The 25,164-nt window shown below is 40.0% G+C and overlaps 1 protein-coding gene across 2 annotated transcripts in view; it reads right to left on the reverse strand.

The window, feature by feature from the left end:
• Nucleotides 1-25,164, reverse strand: part of cdk19 (cyclin-dependent kinase 19) — a 52,564-nt gene that overhangs the window by 17,034 nt on the left and 10,366 nt on the right. For both annotated transcript variants that reach the window (XR_005608386.1, XM_031735450.2), the window contains exons 3-5: nucleotides 10,001-10,111; nucleotides 9,541-9,681; nucleotides 521-578 (exon numbers count right to left, since the gene is read on the reverse strand). Coding sequence is in view for 1 of the 2 variants with exons in the window: in XM_031735450.2 (XP_031591310.1) it covers nucleotides 521-578; nucleotides 9,541-9,681; nucleotides 10,001-10,111 (310 nt within the window). In the remaining variant the exon portion in view is untranslated. The remainder of the gene's footprint in view (nucleotides 1-520; nucleotides 579-9,540; nucleotides 9,682-10,000; nucleotides 10,112-25,164) is intronic.

Raw genomic sequence — 25,164 nt, forward strand, 5'->3', positions numbered from 1 at the left:
AATGCGATTTCTGATACTTAGTTCACATCCTCCTAAAAAATGAATGAGTGAAAGTTGGAAATTAATAAAATGAACGTCCTGCTCCATGTAACTATTAAGATATTAAACAATTAAAGAACTCTGACATTTGAGAATCTGTATGGAGTGCAGAACTATGAGTCTGACCAGAGCAGCCTTGTGGAGTTCATTCAAGTAAAACCTTTACCAGCACCAGTTGCAAAGACTCTGGCTGCACTGGAACAACACTCTATGCTATTACTGGGAGTACGGGGTTTAAAAATAGATGCCAGCAATGCAGCATTACCCTTCAACACTCCCCTGGCCAGCTGGCTTATGCAACAGGACTGATCTGAGCTTCCTGTCGGCCTCTCTGGACAAGGTTAAACGTTGTAGCTATCAGACAATCAAACAAGTCAACAACCTAATTGATGCACTTTTGTGCTGACACAAGTACCTAAAGGTTGTGTAAGTTTCAAATCAGTCAAGCAGTTTAAATGATGTTTTTTTAAATCTACTTTACCAATTTTAACTCTTCCTCGTTCGGGGCCTTCCCCCATCACCAGGATGTTAGCTGGTTTCTGTGGGAGAAAGAGACAGAACATTATGAGGTGTTGCGTATACTACAAATCACTCTGTTTTTAACTTGGAACTACAATAAATGTAAATGGTTCTAACACACAGCTGGACTGATAATACATTCAGAATACCCGTGGTATTACAGTATCAGTGCTTCCCTTTGCAGAAACATGTTGAGTGGTTATTGACTGTCCTGTTTTTGTACTGAAGCATACAACCACATGACTATGTCAGTGAGCCATTTTGCGGGAGTGCACTTAAAAGCCAACTGATCATACACCCAGGAATGGGGTCAAACATGCTCAAGCAGTTGGGTGTGATCATCTGGTTTCCAGAGAGAAACTGGAACCACACAATTTCCGAGAAGTAAAAGCTTTGTTAGCCAACCAAGCTGACTGCCGCCATTTAAGTGGACACAAGCCATAGCCACAGCATAGTGGCTTTTCAAATGACCCAATTGATATTGGTCTTTAAAATCCTATATTAGTTGTTAGGCTGAGTACATTTGACAATAACAAGACAACAGGTTGAGTTTTGCTTTGTTTTTTGGTCCAAGCCTTAAAAAACATCCTAGACCAATGATGTTAGGTAGGTCAGAAGCATTCATTTAGATGATGTTACCCGTTCAACCACAAATATTAAATTTTAGGACTGTGAGTCACTCACAAAAGTGCTGCAAGGTTCACTTTGGCAAAGAACAAATCATAAACAAATTAAACTAAAATACAATGAACAGGTGAGGAGAACTAAAAACATGTGATGTGAAGTTTTTCACAGATATAGTCGTTTGATCCATGTGATTATTACGAACATTGATTAGTCCTTCTCCTGACAAGTTTCAAGTGATGAAATAGTGCAAACCGAACAAAAACACTGACTTCCTTTTTTTAGATTTATTTTTGCCTTTGTTGATAGGGCAACGCAAAGAGTATTTGATTCATTCAGTTTTATATATATGTATGTGGCGCCAAATCCCAACAACAGTCACCACAAGGCACTTTATATTGTAAGGTAAAGACCCTACAATGATACAGAGAGCCCAGAGAAAGCACTTGGGCAAAAGTGGGAAAAAAGTATTTTTGTAAAGATGTTATTACTAAAGACTACTAGGGTAGCTTTGCATAATTCACTGCTCAGAATAATCCCTAGTTATCTTATACTGGGCCTTGGTGCAGCCCCTCAGTTCACTGTCTGCTTGAAATAAGCTGATCTAGCCTCTCTTTCTTTAAGGCTACAGTCCCTTTAAGCAACTTACTCACTTTTTGCCCCCCTCAGCAGGCAGGTGGGCTTTCTATACCCCCAGTGCCATGTGCCACCATTGACCATATTAGGGGTATCCCCTCTATGATGTCACATCTCCCAAACAGAGAATTAGGAGGCTGTTGGCTCACACATATTCAGACGTCAACATGTAAAACTGGTCCACTGTAAAAACAGTATATAGCTGGGATGGGAAATAGGGAAAGATTAACCTATTACATTTTCACTTAGCAAATATAACAGTAGTTACTGCAGCACAGCAAACTAGGAGCTCAAAATTGGCATTTAATTAACAAATTGTTAATTTTATCGTGTTCACTGGATTTTTCTAAGCCTGTTGGCTGACGGCGGTTGCTTACTCCCCCAGCTGAAAATTAGATGGATCAGAGTGGAATTAGGAGGCCCCCAAAGCTTGATGGCTACCAATGGCTACCAATGTATACAACAATGTATTTTTCTGACTGCTCTTCAGACCATTCGCTAACTCAACTTCTTGCATATAATTTGCGGTTGTAAGCACAGTGGTTTTAATTCTCCGAATTACCTGAGGATATGAAATGCATCGGAAAACCTCTGTACGTTTTCTCAGAGGGCAAAAAATATCAGTGGGCCCATGTTTTTGAAGTTCACCTTGTCGTGCAGTAGAATGCAGTAATGCTTGTTGTCAAACTGTCTCCCTGGGTGTTTGAGTGAATGTGAACCCTCTGGCTTGGCAGACTCGGATCTGACTGGCAAACGTGTTTTGTTGCCATAGAAACAGCACTAATAATGAGATCTGCTATTCATGCCCACAACATGACACCCCCACGATCGGCAAACACAAAGACAAGCGTCTCTTCAAAGGCCCGAGGAGTTCAGCCCCTCTTTCAAATTCTAAACAGACCTAAGTGAATTAATATGCCTAGCCTGAACGTACTCTTTTTTTTCTTCTTTTTTTTTTTACCTCTTGAATGTTCTGTAAAAGACCTGAGTGAGTGCCAGTGCCTTCAAAATGCAAAATGAGCATGCCAAAATGAAGTTTGATGTAAATAAGTTCACGTGTCTAATGGAAGAAAAAGCTGAAAAGTATAAACATGAGTGCAAGAGGGATTGATTCAAAGAGCAGCAGACCACAGTGATATAAGGAGACGTAATAAATTGATTGAAATATGCACCAAAGTTAGTGAAGCATGCACCAAATTCCTTTTCACGTCCTTCAAATTAAGACTTCCCCTCAAATGCAGCCAGTGAAATTAATCAGTTCCATTTGGACAGTTTCATAAATGGATCGGGAGCCAGGGGAAAATAAACACTCTCCGCCCCACAGAGGATCTGTAAACCCAGTCCTTAGGGACGCGGCCCTCTTTTACAAAATCATTTACATCTTTATATCAAAAAGTAGGCCACTTCAGGAGCCAGACTTATACACTTACATAACAGAGTGGGCAAGCTGATAAACAAGCTGAAAGCGAAAGGTCACAGCCTACAGGACTCATCAATGACCAACTGTCCAGACAATGAAGCCCCTTTGTGCTATTAGTGCAGTATGCAGTAATATTAAAGCATGCTTCATCCTTTCACACAGCCAGTTGGTTGGTTCAAACTAACTCTGGTTCTGCTTTTCCTCAAGTAGTTGCTGTTTGTTTACAGTGTGTGGAGTGAGAGTACTCAACCCCTACGAGCAGTGCTTGGCAACAGCGGGGAGGAAGAAGTCTCATTTAGCCAGAAGGGACCTCTGGCACAACCAGGGTTAGGGAGCGCCAGGCAACCGTTTCGAATAGTTGCAAAATACAAGGGGGAGGAAAAAAAGCACTATTAATACTAATGCTGCTACAATGAGATATTACTCAAGCTGACTAATCACCTGTAAACAGAATGAATTAATAACACAGAGACTGCTGAAGCAAGGCAGTGATTAAATCTGTCATGAAAATATGAGGAAATTCAAGCCTGACTCATGTTATCATTTACATCTAGACCACTGAGATAAGAGGAAATGCACGCCTGTCCAGGAAAACATTCAGGTCATCTAATTAAAAAAAAAAAGAACTTGACACTTGAAAGTGAGCTTTATTAAAATGCTGATTAGTAACAACGCAACGTGAAGGGAAACCAGATGATCCAACGAGGATGTTTTTGGGATTTTGATTAAAAGAGGCCTTCAGTATAAAAAAAATTCCACGAGTAATGTTAAAACCGAGATAAGAAAACACAGCTGAAACTGGGGTACAACAAAACACTTCATGGTCCGGCTGTACCAAATGTCATATTTAACCAACATTGCTTTAAGTTTTTTTTAAATCCCTGTTGTCACAATTCCTTTCCCCTTATGTTTTATCCTTTCCTCCTCCACTGAGATGGGACTAAGATGTGAGGACAGGAGTTGAGGATGTACAAAATTAGAAAAAGGGGGTAAGAACGACTAAGAACTACTGGAAACCACAGAGACCAGAACACAGAAAAGGAAATAAGTGGTGTAGAATTCTTAAGCTGAAAGTGCATCCGACCTACAGCAGATATTTGTTCAATCAGTGTGCATTCAACGAATCAGTCTTACCAATAGGAATCACCAATCAGACAGTCATGAAGCTCCTGTTTTAAAGAAATATGATCAGAAATGATCTTATGTTTGGATCATTTCCAGTCATATTTCAATCCAGCAGAGCTAGTTTTTTTTTAAATTAAGATCCGGCTGTAGTCAAACTCTCTTCCTTTTGGACACTTTTTAAAATCTTAAAAAGGTAATACAATAACAATATCTTTCCATTGTTAAAGAGTTTATATATGACATATAAACTGTAGAAATAAATCAGTTTTAGTGCAAAACACAGATGCTGTGTCCAGATTACATTGATTTACCCGTGTCAATGGATTAAATGCCTCTTGGTAATAATATAAGTAAATAGGTTAATATTAACAATTATAATCTGATAATCTATAATCTAATATTAACAATTATAATCTGAATCAGACACCAGATTAGAATTCAACTCATCTATGCAAAATTGAATGAAAACTAAAGCAAACTTCTCAGTGCAAGCACACACAGTTCTCACTTTCCACTTTAGACACTGAAAAAAAAATGTGGTTGTGTAGTATTCCACGCCTTGCATGATAAGTTTCTTACAGCCACCCACCCAGTAATATGCATGTAGTATAGCACTGCTGGTTACTCTGCAATAACAGATGACCTTCAGTAATACCCTAACACACACCACCCCTCTCTTAAGTGATTATTGGTACAGTCCATGGAGGTGCATGCCTTTTGCTTTGGCCTGCAGAGTCAGGTTCTTGACTCAGCTATCCGTGCAGGGTGGTGGGCTTGACATCATCTTACATAAGCCGGCAAGTACCTCTGATTTCGGGGCGGGGCGGACAAAGGAGTAACAGCAAGAGTAAATGGGGGATGGGGGCTTTGTGACAGTGCAATGCACAGCACATGGATGCTTTCCAGAGAGGCAGAGCATGCTACACTCAAGCACAAAGACAAGCTTATGCAACAGCAGAACTACTGCAGCTGTTAAAGATATAGTGGGCAGGAGCACCATTCCCTGTGTGGCACAATATATGTCTGCTCCTCCCCTTGCATGTATTCACAATACAACTCATGGGAAGACTTTCACATCTACTTAGACAGCAGTAGGAGGCCTTGGGTAGATCTTTCTATAATGTAGCATTGTCTTTGCTACAAGCAGTCTCTCTTATTTCAGTTGTTATTGCTCATGCCCACGCAGAGACCTGACACAGAGCCAGGCACCTGCACAAAAGACGCTAATCTCACCGATCACAAGAGGCAAGGATGAAATTTATGAGTGAGGTTATGTGGCCACAATGGCAGGAAGCCCTGGCAGAGAGACAGCAAAATAACGGCTGCAGCGAAAATAATCGAGGGGCCGGAAATGTTGGTGTGCAGATAAGACTGGTGTGACCTTAAGAGAGAGCCAAAACATCCACACAGCTACTGTGAGAGCGCTATTGTGTATATTATGAACTTTGGTGCTTATGATTTCCACAAATTTACAAAGTGCTACAAAATAAAAGTCTGTATGAAACATCCTGACACGTTATTTTAAGAGCCTTTCTTTTACTGAAGACATGTTTCAGGCTCACAGAGCCAACATTAATGTTACTACTAACACTTGTGTTTTTCCTACTATGACAACTGCTGTGAGCAACAGAGAATATTAAAGCCATGCTGGCACACTGCGAGTGCATGATTTGATGGAGGTTTGCTAGTTCACACACACACTACACTACAGCATATCATCGGCAGCTCTAACTGGTTGTTTCATCTTGTTTTATTTCTTGCTGCAGGCCTAATCAAGGGAACAAATAACGAAAACAATTGTGGTTTGCTGGTCTAACATCTGATTTATGTTTCAGCAGTAAGTCTATGCCGCGATTTACAACGTAAGCTGATGTGCACCCTCATCAGGTTGTAAGCACAACATTAGGTCCACGCAGCCTGCAACTATTGTGATTGTCCTGTTCAGCAGTGCCGATTCTTCCTGTGCACTTCCAGCTACTTTTTCACTGCAGTGTTTTAATTTATCAGTAACAGAATAATAATCATCAGCTCAGTAAAAGGAATAATAAGGTTATCGATCTTACACTCTCACTACGATCAGCTGTGTCTCTAGCAGGAAAAAGTTACACAGTTTACAGCGAGGATATGGACATTACTTTTATTTTTATTACACTACAGAATGAGAGGGCAATGGTAAAGTGGAGACTGCTCCAGGACAGAAACAACTGCACTATGTTGCTAACACAACTTGCACCTGCACAGACAGCATGCTAACACTAAGCTAGCCAAGAGCCCAGAGTGATGTTAAAGCTGAGTAAATGCTGGCCCCAGCCCAGCATCGCGATAAAGTGAGCCATCATTTGAGGCAAAATCAGCCACTGCTGAACTTCAAAGGGTAACAAACTGAAGCCTGTAGCTTCCATTTCTACCTGTTCATGTTTCTAAAGTAGAATCACCGTGGTGATCGCTTTGAAGTGCTGGTTTTCATCTTTGCTCTGTGCTGTCGGCTTTGTTTTCATACCTAAATACTAAGAAAAAGATCATGAGTCTACTCATATAGGTAGATAAGGTGTTGGTGTGTGGGGCTGTAGCCTGTAGGTTTATATTGTTAAAGAGAGGGAAGAAAAATACCTCCAACATCCACAAACATTTCACCATGCAGCATGTAATGATTTGCATGAGTGTAGCGTCACTGATATGCTCCTTAGAGATGGTGGCAACTCGCAAAGTGGAGCCAATGAGAACTGATAAGTGATATTGACAATGGAATCGGAATTGCTAAATTCCTATCAATTCCCATCCCTACTCCTTGTAAGGAGGAATTTAATACTACTGTGTTTTGTATTTTATCTAAATGTTCTGTTTTATAAGATTCACACAAAGAATCCTGAATTTTGTTGGAGTTGTTTGTTGTTGTTTTCTTTTCTTTCTTTTTTTTACCCCAGGGTCTTGTTTTTAAGGTGTGATTTATAAAGACACCTGACAGCTGAGGCAAAGGCCACTGTATACAACATAACACCAAATATGGCATGTTTCTGTTGAGTGAAGTGAGGGGGTTCATGGGGTGGTTCAGGATTAATGCCGGACTAAGCAAACAGATGATGAAGTCAACTAGGGCAGAGGCTATGAAGATGGTGCCAGCAGTGCATAACCCTCAGCAAAGACACTATTCATAGATTTAATGCTGACTGGTAAAAAGGTTGGCCCGAACAAAAAGAAACATCAAAGGAAAAAAAAACATGAATGAGGACGACAAACAGTTGCTGCAGTGGACAGTTTACAGCTTACATGCTGGGACCTTGAGAAGGAAGTGACTCTTCCACACACTTTACAGAAGCTCTTTCATTTTGGAGAGTACTCATCATAGGTGCACATGAGTACGTCAGTGGCCTGTCTACAGTACAAACACATGTGAGGAGCCATAACATGACTGGCTGAGAACACAAACATTTATGGTCTCGTCACTGACGCATTTATAGCATCCAAACTGTGGAAAACCCTTCATTTTTGGGTTTGTGTTTGTTTTTTTTTTCACTTGCTTTATGTCAGTTACAGTGGATATCAGTGAAATCCTGATATCCAAGACAGACTTAATACAATGAAAAACAAACTTTCATAAGTGCGATAAGTCTGACGGCCTGACTAAACCAGACAGAGCAGCAGTGGGAGAGTCATTTCTAGAGTCAGTGTTCACTTAACTTACCATCTAAACCACTCAAAGCTGACTCACCTGTCATTTGAGGTTAGCCGAAGCCCTAACTTGCACAAACTGACTAACTTTACCTTTAGTTGACCTTTAACTGATAAATCAGTACTGGTGGCTTTTTAACTATTTACCTTCAAGAGAGAAACTTTTATAGATACCCTGTGGATCACCAACAGACTGAAATACCTACTTGATCCGTTCAGGTTTGCATAATGTGCTGTCAGGACACCACATGACCACAAAGGATCGTTTGAGATTACGTAAGAGTTGACAACCGGACATAAAGAAGACGAAACCCATAGACAGAAGCTTGAACTGTTTGGCAGCTCTTCCCTTTGACTTCTGAACCTGATTTATCTATCTATCTATCTTAGCTAACTTTCTCTTAAACAGCGTAATCTCAGTGAGCCAGTCTTACCAGAGCATTATCTGGAAAAAGGCCTCAGTGCAGCCCATCTGACGTCAAAGCAGAGATGGCAGTAATCAAATCAAAGTTTCATCACATAATCTGCTGTTTGGTTAATTATACTTTTTCATCCACAAGCAAAGGCGCACATGGTCCTCAGTGGCGAGTGACAGATGCAGGGAGCCAGAGAGAGCCAGGGGAGATGCACTTACAGATGGGCTGTGGGTGTTTGCAGTGCAGAGTCAGATGTTGGAAATTATTCCAGTTCTGCTTTTTCTTTCTTTTACATGTGACAGATCTGTTTTCTCAGAAGGTGCCTGGAGACACGCTGACTGGTTCTTTTCGGTGGTACTAGCATAACAAACTTGTATCTCCAAACAGACTGTCAGAAATCAGGTAATATACACAGCGACCTCCCTTCAACCAAAGCCCTGTGGGAAAAGCGAGGAGAAAAGAGTCTCACAGGAACCACTTGTGTGTTGGAACCAGGTTAAAGGGTAGACGGGAGTCAAAAAGCATTCAGAGTTCAGGACATTCTGCTTCTTCCAACAAATAAAATCATCATAACACATCACACGGAGACATAACAACGAAAGGCAGTGAAATAACACAGCTCTGCTCGGTGGAATCGTTCCGTGTGAACGAGTTCTGTGAGCAGTAGATATAGTAGAGTGGACGACCTTCAGATAAGAGGTTCAGATATTTTCTCCCTAAATTTTCATTCTTAACAGTAAGATAGTCACACTATTTTATTTTCAGTTCCTAAGTGTTATCTAACACCTGTTACAGGAAGGTTTTACTTCCAGTATCAGTGGATGTTTAGCTTTTCAAACTGCTTAGCTTTAGTAGTTTGAGCAGTTTGAGTTTGTTTTTTTATTTATAAAAATACGTGGTGGTGGGGTGCTTTGTTGTTTCAGATAAAAGAATGAAGTATGTTATCATGTTTAACTTCATACCTAGTGTTTCCTTTCAGTTTCTCAATTTTAATAACCTTGGTTAATCACAATGCCTCTGGAAACGTACGTATGGAATGGGTAAGTGTCTGTAAAGGGAAATGAGAGCACTGGAGCTAATATAGCCACTCACCAGATCCCTGTGGAGCACCCAGTTGGCATGGAGGTAATGGATCCCATCCAGGATCTGATACAAGAGAGACTTCACCATCCCTCGGGGCAGCTGCATAGGCTTCTTATTGGCCTTGGAGGCGCGGTGGAACTTGATGATGTGCTGTGAAGCAAAGAAAGGGTTTGTCTCACTTATGCACGCCTCATCAGAGGGAATAAACACATATCTACAAAACCACCTCCAGTTGTCTCTTGTTCATACTTTCCCCAGAGCAACAAAAATATGAGTGAACAAATAAAACATTTGTAACAATCCAGAGACACTGCGGCTGTCGTTTACACACAATATTAACGGTTTAGGGCACAGCGTTGAATCTTAATGTGAACATCATTAGGTAACCATTTCTGTAGGACGAGGTTTTCTGTCATACATTAATCATATGAACAGCTCCTGCTTGCAGTAATGGCGCAGAGAGACTCACCCACAAGTCGTGTTCGGCGTAGTCAAAGAGGAGCCAGACCTTTCTGTCGCTGTGGGACAGGAACACTTTCTGGAGGGCGATCACATTTGGGTGTTTCAGTTCTCGTAACAGCTGGAACACACAGTGGAAAGGTCTGATTAATGTTTGATGTCAGGTTTGTGCATCTTCCCACACATATGCTCATCTGATATCGATGTAACAACTGGTGTAAAGCACGAAATCAAGAAATAAGAGCTGTTGTGACAGAAAATTTTTTTTAACTTTTGCATCTTCAAGAAAACAGCAAAAAGGAGCAAGAGGAATAAAAGTAAAAATAATCAAATATAATGGTAGACAAGAACAAAGTGTTGCCTGTCCTCACACACCTTAAATAATCTTGAATTGCCCTAAAAAAGACAAGGAATGATGGGTAATTACATATAAACCATTTGGAGCTTTTTATGCAAAAGCCCTTACAGTGCTATGGATGAATGAGATGAATATCTGAAATGAGACACCCAACAGTTGATAAATGTCTCATTTATTTTGTCAGTGCTCTAGAGATTATAGCTTAGTCTGGCCGAAACGTCTGCATTCGTGATTAGCATGATTTCTTTCTGCAAAGCATCCACTTTGGAGGAGACGTCGTATAAAAAACAATCATCTGTCACTTTGACAAACTCGTGCCTATTACTCTGCACAGAGTGGACAGTGAATCAACAGTCATGCGTACAGTATAAGATGATATCTTTGGATGATAGATGACTATCATTTAGGCAGCGAGTAATTCACTTATGATGAGATGATTAGCTTTGATTAGCTTTCTGATTGTATTCGTCAAATGGCACTATAGAAAAGTTAAACATGCTTTGTGATGCATCCCTTTGGGGAAGATTTGAAGGGATAAATAGGTTCCCATGGATTCAGTGAGATACCTGTAAGCTACTTCAGCTTCATGCTAGTGCATTTCGTGGAGAATGTAAGCTATGATTTTACAGCTACAATTTATAGATATCCCTTAAATGTCTCAAATACAGCTCATGAGCAAAGACGACAGCTCTAAGCACTGAATGTGACTGTGCTTGTTGTGGGTTGGAGCGTTTTCAAAAACAACTCATCCAAACTACATGAACGAGTAACCAAAATTTACAGGACACCAAAGATAAAGAAAAAAGAAATAAATACACCTCCAGCTCTCTTTGTGGCAGTTTGTGTTTAGACCATTAAAGTGTTGAAAGTTTTTGGAAAGCTTTTGTTTTCTTCACCGCTCTTCAAAATCCGTCTCAGGCTTCAGTCTTAAATAAAAACCAAAATTAGGTCTAGAGAAACATCAATCCCACTTTTTTTAGTTCCAGTATAATATTGATGACAAATCACCAAACACGGTTTAAGCTTGATGTTGACTTAAATATAAATGACTGATTATCAGTCTCTTGCTCAAAGATGTCGGATCAGTATTGGAACCCTCCCTTTGTGGTCCCACTTTAGTTGGGTAAGTGGTTAGGAAAAATGATGGATCAATTTACATATTAACTCATCATATTAACTCAAATCACATTTGCTTGAACTGATGTATACAAATAAAATTATATTTAGTGATATTTGCATTGGCAAGAAGTTTCAGGGACCGAAGTGTGATTAGTGTGAACGGCTGGCTAACGCCGCGCATTCAAGCGCTGCTACTTTAAGCGGCTCATTGATTTCACCAACTCCCATTTGGACTATCCTATTTGCTGACCCATCACGGACAATCCATAATCAATCGTGCCCTTTAGACAGGCCCACAGGGTGTTTCAGTCAGTGAATAGACTGAATTCAAACATGAATCTCACCTACAGGGTGAGACACTCATTAGTGCATGCTAACATAACTCTTTTTGTCATTCACCTCCATCACAAACAGAGAATAAAGTATTCAGATGCACACAGTGGCTGACCTGAAACCAAAAGGTAAATATCAAGGAAATGTACTGGGGAGTAATACAGATGGAAGACTAAACATTATGAGAACACGTCCCCGCCATAGGTAGTTTTTTGTTTTGTTTTTTTAAATCAGACACCTAAAAGGAGGTACAGCTTCAGCCTTCTAATTCACACTCCAAGAGTAACTAAGGCTGAGGGCTAAAATACCTCACAGCTTTCAAACTGGGTCATACACTCACAGGGAAAAGCTCTAATTTCACAGAGACAACTAACACAAATCCACAGTTACACTGCTTTCTGAATAGGACTGTACTACTATTACCTTCCTAAGTCATCATATAAAGCATCTTCATTTAAAAAATTGCTATATAAATATATATATTAATATTTATGTGGTCATGTGAAAAAGAAAGTTGTCACAGGACTACTTGCATATGATTAAACAGCTTGTAGAACCATCCTTTACAACATGGAGGAATTTAACCCCACTCTTCTTTAAAACATTCCTTCAGTTCAGTGCAGACTGCACAGTGGTGTTTAACGAGTCTTTTTCAAATGACTGCACCTACGGCTTGTAGAATTTCAAAAATGTTTGTTTTGACACTTCATAACTTGCAGTCACTGTATGTCCCATTTTCTGTTTCAGAGAATTACAAACATTTTAGAAAGTTCCACTCCCACACACACACACACACACACACACACACACACACACACAAATCACTTATTATAGATTTCTCAAATGTAAATAGATACAAAACCTAATCTCTCATTCGTCTCTAGTTTGTACTGGACGTCTTCAAATCACTTCACATGTATTTATATCCTTGTGGGGACATCTCATTGACATAATGTTTTCCCTAGCCGATTATCCTAACCCTAACCATCAAAAATGAATGCCTAACCCTAAACCTTACCCTAAACCTAACCATAACCTAAATGTAACCCTAACTGTAACTAAAACCACATTTTGAGTCTCAAAAATGCCTTCAAACTTGTGGGGACCGGGATTTTGGTCCCCATAAGGGCTGTCGGTCCAATTTTTGGTACCCGCAAAGATGTTATTACACACACACACACACCCAACAGCTTTTTTGGGGGGTTCCTTTTTGTTAATTAATTTATTTTCTGGTCTATATAAAGTGAAAAAAAATTTTTTTATTCAAATTGAAGGCTTCAAATGTCTTCTTTAATTCAACAAACTGAAAGAAGTAAGGTTTAGATTCATGTATGCCATGAAGCAAATCATGGATTACAGTAGAGACAGCTAACTGACTAAAAGCACCAACCACAGAAGTATTCACATGATCGAAAACAGATAATAAGATTCTACCCAGTAAATACACATCAGATCAATTAGAATATTTCTCACTATACCCTCAAGGCAGGCAAGAATAGCCCTATCTCAGAAAACAGCAGAGAGGGGTACAATACTGTAATTGTATCCAGGCTGTTTGATTTTGCCTCATATGGGGAAATGAGGTTTGTGTTTAATAACAGCCTTAATCCACAGGCTATAATGGGGCATTGTGATAGTAAGTTTGGGCTTAGGGCTTGAATCCCCCCCATGCACTACAGCACCACTTTCAACCACCACTTAGGCCGCACGCTGAACGAGGCAGACCCAGTGCGACTTTGTGATCACTGACTCTATGCGGGACCATGGTTAAACACAAAGTCCATAGTTGACACAGATTAGAGACTATGGGCTAACCCATGTATTATTTAATAACCCACTCCCATAGGTTAACTCCTGATGATTTTGATATGTTTACTGACAGCTGGGACAGACTCCAGCCCAGACGTGGAGAGGTTGGAGCATGAAGCTATGGCTTCATGGTAATTTTTTAACTAGTTAATTTAAGCAATTGTTTAGCAAAAGTTGTATAAACCCCAAAAATACTCCCCAAAAGTTTCCTCTACAAAGAAAAAAAAAACTTGACAGAAGCCACATTTGCTAAAATAAGTCACCAAATACACATTATCCTATTTACATTCAACATGTCAGCACTTAAGGGAGGTTCAGGCTTAGCTTGCACTTTAGACACATCATAAACAAACACAGCATCAAATGGACGTGTGCTGTATTAATCCCTGGCTGCTAAAATCTGAGGGCCAAGCATCCTTGGCCAAGATGCTGAACCCCGATTGCTCCCAATTCATTCATCGTGTAAATCTGTGTGAATGTGTGTGTGAATAAGACTTGTTTAAAGCGTTTTGAGTGCTCGAAGAACCAGTCCAATTGCCATTCTTCGGATAAAAATTCCATATGCTGCCATCTGCTGCGACCGGTTCAGCAGATGGCCGCCCCTCCCTGAGCCTGGTTCTGCCTGAGGTTTCTTCCTGTTAAAAGGGAGTTTTTCCTTCCCACTGTCGCCAAAGTGCTTGCCCATAGGGGTCATATGATTGTTGGGTTTTTCTCTGTATCTATTATTGTACAATATAAAGCGCCTTGAGGCGACTATTGCTGTGATTTGGCGCTATATAAATAAAATTGAATTGAACTGAATTGAATATGAGGGATATGAACCTAGTCCTTTAGTAATTTTAAGTAGTTGATTGAGCTGCTGTGCCACCTCCTCATGTGTAATAAACAGCACTGAAGAGTTACAGGAAACAATCGCCTTAAGAGTTTAATTTTGAAAGGTAGCTCGTGGAGTTTTCTGACCACCTGTCCCAGAACAGAATTATTAAAACCAACTATTGGCTCTTTCGCACATGCACAAACACCAGCATATATTGCTGTGACTCAATATATAATCCCTGCTGACAGTTTCACAGTCTCACAGAAAGACTGATTGTCTTTGATGTGTTCAAATTAAATTTGGTGTTGAGGAGGAATTTGTGACACAAGCTGCAGTTTGAGTGTGGCGGGGGATGTGGAGAAATTTATCATCAAATCATTACAATTTACAGTGAAACACTCTTAAAAGTCAAATGACAAAATAATTACTCCTTATATCTAATTAATTCCAGAGTCTCGTTATCTGTATTTAGAAACATAGACCAGCTAACACAGTCAGGAGGGAAGGAGAGAAAAACACCGCTAGCAAGTAAACATATATGTAAACAATGCAGATTAGCAAACAGCACAAGCTATACTTTTATAAATGTTTGGCAAGGAAGAAAATGTCCCCAGTGTGTTTGTAAAGCCCCAGGGATACAAACATGCTTCTGATGAGTAACCAGGGATGTACACACAAAATCTTTGTCACATGTTTGCCCCACAATGAACCTGGTTGGTAAAAGAAAATAGATGGATCCATGTTGATTGACACTGTCACCTCAAGAAGGTTCCTGGTTTGAATCTCCTGGTAGTCTGGCTTCACAATTCACAAAGGGAAACTGGTTCTTGGGTGTCACAGGTCACAAAACATTGTTCTGCTCATCTGCTGTAGGGAAGAATATACTGCCAGTATCTGAGTAAAGGAAGTGGTTGACGGTGTAAATATTACCAGTCCAAACACCATGGCCACCCTTCATTGACCCACTATCAAAGGCAACATGAAGTAACAACCATTTCTTTACTTGGCTTCACATGACAGGAACAAAACAGCACGAGATGCACTGGTGTATGTACAAAACATGGTTATTTGTCCTGTAAATAAAGATCTTTTCACAGGGAGCTTCACTTTGCAACCTGCTGACAAAATAACACAGAGTCCTGATAAAACACTAACACAGGTCATAATCACGCACGTCTATAATCCAGGGAGAAATCCAGAGGTCCTCTGGGAAAAAAACTCTACATTGCAGAAAATCTTGTGACCAGGCCATTTAGGCCACACGTGCTGGGATGGTGGGCACGATCTGAGCAAGCTTGTCTAAATCGTCACCACATTGAACAGCTTTCTGCTGCAAAAACCTGCTGATCTTAAACTCACTGAGTATCTGAATAAAAGCCGAACTACAAACTTTTGCCTACATTTCACTACATAAACTGATCATTATGTGTAAAGTAAATAGGAAAAAGAGGGATAAATACACAGAACCAAAGATCTGACTGCTTGCCCTTGGCTTTCAAAATGAAATAGGTCAAAGAAAAAAAAAACACTCAGTGGTTTCTGAATATTTGGAGCTAAACCAGATTTAGTTCACTTCGAACAAGCTCACCCGAGAACCAACTGGGTGTACGTCATTGAGCATCATATGACATTTTGAATTTCCATCTATTCTAAGTCTAAGACAGGACATCTACCATGGTCGGCCGTGGTTTAGAATGAAACCATTGCTTTGTTTCTTGGTAGTGCAGCTGTTATCCAGTATCTGGGACCACATTCCAACCAGCTCATTTCTCTAAACCACGCATAGCTCTGTTCCAAGAAATCAACTTTTAGTTTCACATTTTACCTAAAAATGTGGTTCCATGATGGTGGCATGAGTGGTACTGTTGCCTCACAGCAAGAAGGTGTCTGGTTTGAATGTGGAGCTGGTACTGTGCAGCTACACAGCACCAAGAAGTGCTCATTACAGGTGACTGGTGACTGGTATCGGTACTTGGTAGGGACCTGGAATGTTTGAATTCCTACTGCTAAACATTATTATGACTAATACTGACCAACACATTCTTTCGAAAGACTAAACTAGAATTAATCTGATAGATTTCACCTGACCTCAACGGTCTGTTTTGGCTACATCTCAGGCTTCACATTAGCGTCTCAAAGTGCATAACACTGACAGAAGGTTTGGCGAGCAACAAAAGGCCACAAGAAAAGCAGTTGTGCCCTGGATCTTGCTGTTTGTGAGGACTGAATAACAACTTTTCTTGTGTGGCTGGCAGGCAATAAATCCACTGCAGGCTGCTTCGTGCCTGCCACTGGTTAGAGACAAACACTGCAACTCTGTCTACGGGGGGTGATGGGCCGGGCCTTCTCCCTCCACAAAGAACAAAAGTGGCGGCTAGAGGCTGAGCCAGACAGCAGCAGAGCAGCAGCCATTTGGTGTTCTTACAGTATAAGTACTACTGACTAGAGAGTGGGATGCAGCTGCACCTATAACTAATGATGCATCACATCAGAAGAATATTTCCTTACCACAACAACAGCTGTCACTGTGCATGTATGCTCTGTGCTTTAGATGGGTCTTAATCATGAAAGAAAAGCCACTCCTTCGGGGACAACAGGACACCAGGACACCAGCACTCATTTTGCCCCTAGCAACCATCAGCTACCGACACCCTGTACAAATACAACTAAAGTATGTTCCTGTTTGCACAGTGATTGCCAGGACTGGCCGACGTGGGCCTGAAAACACACAAGCCCGTCTCATCGATAAGGCAGTCAGAGATGATAAAAGCCCATAATATTATACTTCTACCCTTCAGCCACTTTATTACTGTGGAATGTTCTTGGAGTAGATCATTATTACTGCGTGAATGATTGCACACTTATCTAAACATGAAGGAAGGCTAACGAAAACAAAATAACATCCTTCAGTTATATGATCCGGCGTCTGTGTGTATCTGCCCACAAGTGCTGCTATGCCAGAAGGGAATGTTTATGAGGGCAGGACATTTAGCTAAACAAAAGCCATTGTGACCCAACAGGGGAAACAGCTCATTTTATGGAAATAATAAAATCCAGGAACAATGTTTCAATTCATGAAGGTCAAATGTAATGGAGGGAACAGATGTGAGGCAGCAGGTGGGTGAAAATAAATAAACCATGACAGATTTTGGCGCACTTTGATAAAAATTGGAACAAAAAAACGAAATTATTTCATATTTTTACAGAACCATACTTACTTATTCAGTTTTTGCTATGTTTTGCTCATCCACCAACAACTGTTCACCGGCTACTTACTTTGTAAGTATTTGGTAATAGACTACAAAGAAACTCAGTCATAACATCATAATATAAAAAGACTGTCAGAGCTGTTTACACCTCCCCATTTCTCAAGTTCCTAAGATAATGACTAGGAGAACAAATTATAATTAAAAGACTATCTGGCTAAGTGAACACAAATCATCTTCTTTGCTGACATGCTATTATCTGTCAACAAGAGAAAACATAACACATGTGACTCAACAAATAAAATTTAATATCAGAAATGTCACTGTAAATAAGCCAAATGCAGTTAACACGGCTGATAGCGAACAAGTTTACCAAATACAGATAGGATTAACTCAGCTCTCAGTGCCACTAATGACATAATATCACAGCACGTTAACTGCCCATTGGCTACTATGCTAAAATCATATTCTGAGAGAAGATTCATTTCTGTTTCTATATACATTTGTAATACATTTTCATTCATTTCCTCCAGCGAGGGTACTTACAGGTATCCTGTGCTGGATTAATTTGGGGGTTCCTACAGTTTACACACAGCTTCCTGACCATACTTAAAGTGCCAACAGACTCAGCCAACCAATGATGCTGTACCACACTGCCCAGATCTATCATGTTTTTGGCTTTCTTTGTCACCTGTGACAGGAAAGCTTTCCACAGAGAGCCCTTAGTAATGTCACAGAGAGGTGACATACCATACCATAATCAGAACTTCGTTTACCCAGTAGATTTAACACCCTTTGTTTGTTTGTTTTTTAACTTGGCCTTTTTCAGCTTTATTTGATAGGGACAGTAGAGACTGACAGGAAACCAAGGGGAAGACATGCAGCAAAAGGCCGCGAGTCGATTCACACCCAGGCTAGCCGACCATAAACCAATGCGGCATATGGTCGCCTGGTCATCCCACTGAGCTAAACCAGTGCCCTTTAATACCCATTGTTAATAGAATGGGCTAGTTCGTCGACCAGCGTGAGCTAATGATTCTATAACTTTCACATGTGATCCTTTAAGGTGAAAAACTTGAGTACCTACCTAATGCCTAACATTGGGTTGCCTTAAACACTTTGTTTCAAGAGTGTTTTTTAGGAAAAAGAAATACTGAACCACATTCAGGAACTTAAATTTTAAGAGTTTTTTTGCACCCTTTACCTGTAGGGTTCTCACTGACCCTGCAGTGTGTGTTCAGGTAATGAAATGGTTTCTATAATTGGTTAAAGCTTGCCTGCCTACCATCCACGTGTTCCTGATTCTCAGCAATGATTTAAGTAAATACATCTGCCCATCCCCAAAAGATTATGCCTCCAAAATATGAAAATAAGAACCTGCCACAATTTGTTAGGCAAATACAACCTAAAACAGATACGGTTTAGATTCAGTGTCATATATTTTTTGACACAAGACAAAACTTTTGTATTACACTCCTTATTCTGTAGTTAGCGAGTAGTTTATTAGGTTCAGCTAACTGACATCACAAAATGAAATGTCAAAAAAAATAAATCAAGAACTTCCAACTTGTTCTTAAAATAATGCTTAAAATATTAATTAGATATGAATATCTCAGTGAGACATTTATAGTAGTTTTGCATTATAATATTGTTCAAACAGTTCAAAACCAAACCTGACCCAACTCTGTTATGCACAGTCAAGAGAATGCGTGATAAGAGAATGGTTCTCTCAATAACAAAACAAACACAGCAGCCGACAGTCTGGAGTTCACTGCTGCATGCAAAAAGAGAAGTTCCTGTTTATCATTCTACCTGGACTCCCTCCGTCCATAAACCCCACCCTATTGAACTCAACCTACACAGGAGAGATCATCTCTGACAGCCAACCAGCAGATTTACCCAGGTTGCCCAAGCATTATCTAAACACAGACTGTTTATGTCACACAGGTTTAAAGCTGTAGAGCCTTAGTGTGCCATGTTATGCAACCTGCGACCTGTGTAGAGCTGAGTGTAGGAACTCGATGCTTAAAGAAAAGAAGCAGCGTGGAGTAAAAATTGCAGGTTTCACTTTCTTGATCTACATCAGAACCTGCTGTGTTTACTCCTGCTTCAAATATTGATTTCCTGAAGGTTTTCATCAACACCTAAGTGGATTATTTTTGACTTTCACCTCACCATCCAGAATAGAAACAGAAAGCAGACTTGGCATTCATGATAAGTAGTGGACATGTCCTGAAACAGTCTCTGAGACAAAAGGCCAGACTGTAGAACCGGTTTCTCAGGAGAACGTATTTAAGTAAATATTGTTCCTTCACAATGGAGCTGATCTTTATCTGATCTTTCTCCCTGCAAGCATTTTATTTCTAAGCAAGAAAAATAGTTTTATTCATCTAATAGCATTTAGGCTATAAACATTTCTCTTCATTTAAAACACTGTCAGTGTTGTTAGCTAACAAGTACTCGTTATCTCATGTGGATTAGCTAGCTGTGACAGTATGCCACTTCCAGCATTAGCTCAGAAAGTGTCTACAATGAAACTAACAGTATATAAATAAGAAACGTTATGTCCTGTTCCAGGGGAAGTTAGGGAAGTTCTAAACTAATAACTGAATCAGATATTGATCCAATCCAAACTGGCAAAGTTGGATCCTATATGTACAGTCAATTTATTCAGTTCCTTTGTACAGTGATGGTAAGTAAACTCACCCTCTGTAACACTAGGACATAATAAAACCGACTCTAGTTCTTACCAAAATAAACAGAACCTGTGATGAACAACAATACATTATATATTACACATGACAAATGCCACTAATTATTCCAGTTTCTTTGAGCTTTGCACAGTGCAGCACTCGGGTGACTTTTCTGGGATGGCTACTTTTGAGAAGATTGGTAACTGTCTTGAGCGATTTTGATTTGTGAATAATCTTTCTCAGTGCAGTATGATGGACTTCCTGTTGTTTGTGAATGGCTTTATAATGCTTCCAAGAATGATGCACAACAACAGCTGCATCATGTCTGTCTTTCCTGCTTGCAATCGTATTAGCGCACACCTGAATTCTCCAAAACTGCAAACTGCTAAAACTTCTGCTTTTATATAGGCACTCATGCTGAGATTCAGCTAATCAAGTGCATTTGATTAACAGAACCGGGTTGCTTTTATTTTCTTAATTCCTGTGGAAGCAGAAAGGGTGTCCTTTTCACAAACTACTTCTGCATTTTGGCTTAATTTTTGTCCATCCATCCATTTCCTTCCACTTATCTGGGGCAGGTGACTGGGGCAGCAGCCTTACCAGGGAAGAATTTTTGTTAAACACAAAATTACACCATGTAATCTGCCACGTTCAGTTGTTCATCTGAGGTTATAGGTACCTAATTGTGATAATGTTATGATCTGTAAAACCTTTGAATTGACAGAGGCTGTACTGTATACCGTTTATACCACAGAGCAACAGAAGCACACCAGTTGCTATCATAGCACAGAGTCGACAGAGAGCACGAACAGCGGTGAGATGTTTCACTCTAGCTATATAAACTGGGTTTATTTTACGATAGATAATATTTTTAATCTGACTTACAAATGAGCTAAAATGTCACACTGGATTTCAAATGAAGCAAACCTAACTGTATAATATTTTTCTGAGGATAAATTCAACCAGTTGAAACAATCCAATCCAAAACTTATACATTGACATGAAAAGACCAAAAAGATCATGCTCATTATTGCTCCAAAACCAAAAACATTTTGCAGCTAAGCCAAGCTCTCTCCTCCCTTCCTGTCTCAGTTCAACTTCATGCAGCGTGCTAGTTAATGAAGTGCACCGTTTGCTAAACCAAGCGAGGTGGTGGGTTGGGAGGCACAAAGACCCCTTTGTTCTGCTGGGAAATTCTCAAATATTTTAAGCAAGACAAATTTATTGTGCAACATTTAGGAGACAAGTGATGTGAGGCTTGTCCTGCTGAGAAATAAATGTGACTTACACCCCTACTTACAGTATTTACATCCACCTACGTTAGACCATATGACTGCACTATTATTCAGATAACCACAAAAAATAAATACATAAAATCTGATCAAACTTGTGGACAACTCAATATAAATCTTCTGGTAAGAAGGTTGTTTCAATACATTTTGCTGCATGGCTTAAAAAAGGCTTGATAAAAAACAGAAACTGTGTGCATTAGCATTATTCTGTGAACCTTCTAACATACTAACAATTTAATAACATTAACATAAGTCTAGAAAACGATAATTGACAGGTTTGTATACTTTGGGGGTACTTGAATGCCAGAGAATTCAAGAAAGAGCTGCACTCACTTCTGTACAGAGTGAATGTGACCCTACGCTCCATACAGCAATGCTGCTGATTGAGTTTCACTGTGCTCTTAATGTTTTTCCCACTGTTTAGTGTTAAGCAGAGGAACCTCCCCACTAAACCCTTGATTATACCCTTTTGCGGACACAAACAGCTGGAGAACTAACAGCCAAGTAATCATTTCTGTTATACTTCCTATTATACCCTTTGAACTTCAAGTCCAGTGCCTGGTAAAAAGTATTGTCAATGTTGTTGTATTACAGAGCAAAAAATGCAAAGATGGAAAAATTATTGGTACGATGTACACAAAGTTAAACAAAAACTGTTGAGAGAATTCTGTTGGAAAAATAGACACTCACCAGCCACTTTGTTAGGTACGCCTCTTCAACTGGTAGTTAACACAACTATCTAATCATCCCGTCACATTGCAGCAGCTCGGTGCATTTAGGCATGTGGACATAATGAAGAAGACCTGCTTAAGTTCAAACTGAGCATGAGGGAAGAAAGGTGATTTAAGCGCCGTTGAACGTGGGATGATTGTTGAGCTGCTGATCTACTTGGATTTTACCACACAACCATCTATAGAGTTTACAGAGAATGCCCCCCCAAAAAGAAAGTATCCCATGAGCAGCAGTTCTATATACAAAAATGCCTTGTTGATGCCAGAGATCAGAGAACAGCCAGTCTACTTCAAACTGATAGGCTGGGAACAGTAACTCAAATAACCATTTGTTACAACTAAAGTATGTGGAAGAGTATCTCTGAATGACAAACAGCACTTGAAGCAGATGGACTATAGAAGCAGGAAGCCACACTGGTTTCACTCCTGTCAGCAAAGAACAGGAAACTGAGGCTACAACTTACATAGGTTCACCAAAATTGGATCACTGGATTTAAAAGTCTTGGAAACAAACTAATTTTAACAAAGACTTTTTGTGTTTACCCACTCAGTGATTTTCCATTGATCAAAGGCCTACCAGACATCTGTATGGTACATTACTACAGCCATACCAAGTTGTTGTTTCAATAAGGAGAAGGCTTTTTTTCACTGACATTTTACTGAATTGTGAAAAGTTGTGTTTAGAGAGCTACACAATGTTCAAACAAGTTACAAAGAATAATATTTCTGGACAGCGGACAGTGGTTCATGTCCCATTTGAGAACTCTGTACTCCAGTGTGTGTTTATTCTATGTGGTTTGGATTTAAAGAAAAAGGCCCGTCACAACAAAATTAACCAAGCATCAAAATGTGGCAAGTCCAGCCTCAATACAGCAGTTACTCTGGCATTGGCAAACAACTTTGCTTTGACAAAAGACCCTCACATTCTAAAAATGCAATAATTAATATTTGATTAAAAAGTTAAATGTTAAAAGTAGATTGGAGTACAACCCATTAGTTGGTCACTGTGTGCAAGTTTCCCAAAATTTTGACCAATGTTTAAGGAGTAGCAATGCTTTTGAATAGTGGATTAACAGACAGAGAGACGACAGGTAAAAGAATGAAAGTCTGTCTATAGCATAAGCTCATTGGTATTTGACCAGATGAGCTAAAAATAACAGAATGCCCATGCCAAAGACAACATTCTTAAACTAACCACCCAAAGACACTGTGTCAGCTTTTGTCTGATCTCCCCTTGAATTACTTTAAAGATTTCTCCCCTCGAATTAAAGAGAACTGAAGTACAAGTGCAAAGCACAAAGATTATTTGCATAATACTTGAAATGATTTAAATCCACTGAACAAACAACCAGCCAAGTTTCATAGTCCACGCTCTTGAGCTCTTTCAAAACCCTAACGCTCGGTTTTCAAAAACTGTTCACTGTAGCACAGAACTGTTGTAGATATTAGTGGAAAATAATTATTTGTTAAAATTAATCATTATCACTGTAGGAAAAACAAAGGCAGCCTAGCAATGCTTCGCCACAGGAGACAGAGACTGTTATGGTCTGATCTGATTATTCTGGAAAAGAATGCTGTGACAAAAGGATATATCCTATTTTTAGTTTTCCAGATATCAAAAACAGAGCAATTTTATCATCAGAAGAGGGGGAGTTGTGAAAGGGATGATTGTTCTTCCAAAGCTTAAAAGACAAAGCAACACAACTGTCTCCTTTTAACCCACTAAGCTCCACTTGTGAATGAAACATGACACCCAGTCAGATCTCCGTGATTTTAGCAGCCAATTCCGCAAGTAAAAGAATGGTCCCAAATTTCTCACAACACCCGTTTCACGCACGTCAATGTGAATTGTTGACCAGAGCTCATCAATCATCACTATGCATCAAAATCACAATTTGACTATTCCAAGGATGTGACGCACTGCTCCACACCCTGTTTAGCACAAAACTACAATCAGGACCTGAAAGAGAGATTGTTGAGCAGGCATGCAATCTGACACCTGCTGAAAGGCAGAAACTGACAGGCTGTGAGAGGACAGACAGAGAGAAATACAACTGGCTTTTGCTTAACCAAACTATCTAAAAAAACAAGGGACCCTGAAAATGTAAAATCAGAAATTAACAACTGGGCCCGGCTCTACCAAGAGGGCTTGTGCACAGTCTTAAATTAAGTGGGTCTTAATTTTTTATCATCCACCAGATTGCCAGTAAACCACTTACACATACAGTACTCAAACAGTAAGGAACAAGATCACCATAGCCTCAAATATAGCATGTTTCTGTGCCGTGCTGAAGGCTGTCTCTTGATCAGGACTTCTTTTTCTTCCATCAATAGTCCCCAAAAACCACAGTTCACCATATTCAGTCCACAATTTTACAAAATTGTAGGTGCTTCAAATTTTTCAAAATGACAAATTACATTTGTGATAATTTAAGTTTAATTTAAGGCTCAGCCTCCCTGGGAAAGTCTATGCCAGGGTCCTGGAAAGGAGAGTCCGTCCGTTAGTAGACCCTCGGATACATGAGTAACGATACGGTTTCCGTCACGGTTCTGGAACACTGGACCAGCTCTTTATCCTCTTGAGGGTACATGGGAGCTTGCCGAACCAGTTTACATGTGTTTTGTGGACTTGGAGAAGGTATTCAACCGTGTCCCTCGGAGTGTCCTGTGGGAAGTGCTTTGGGAGTGTGGGGTGCTTAGCCCATTGCTATGGGCCATTCGATCCTTATACAACCGTTGCAAGAGCTTGGTCTGCATAGCCAGCAACAAGTCGGACTCGTTCCCAGTGGGTGATGGGCTCTGCCAGGGCTGCCCTT

Source organism: Oreochromis aureus, linkage group 15 (assembly GCF_013358895.1).
Source record: "Oreochromis aureus strain Israel breed Guangdong linkage group 15, ZZ_aureus, whole genome shotgun sequence".
NCBI classification, from domain to species: Eukaryota; Metazoa; Chordata; class Actinopteri; order Cichliformes; family Cichlidae; genus Oreochromis; species Oreochromis aureus.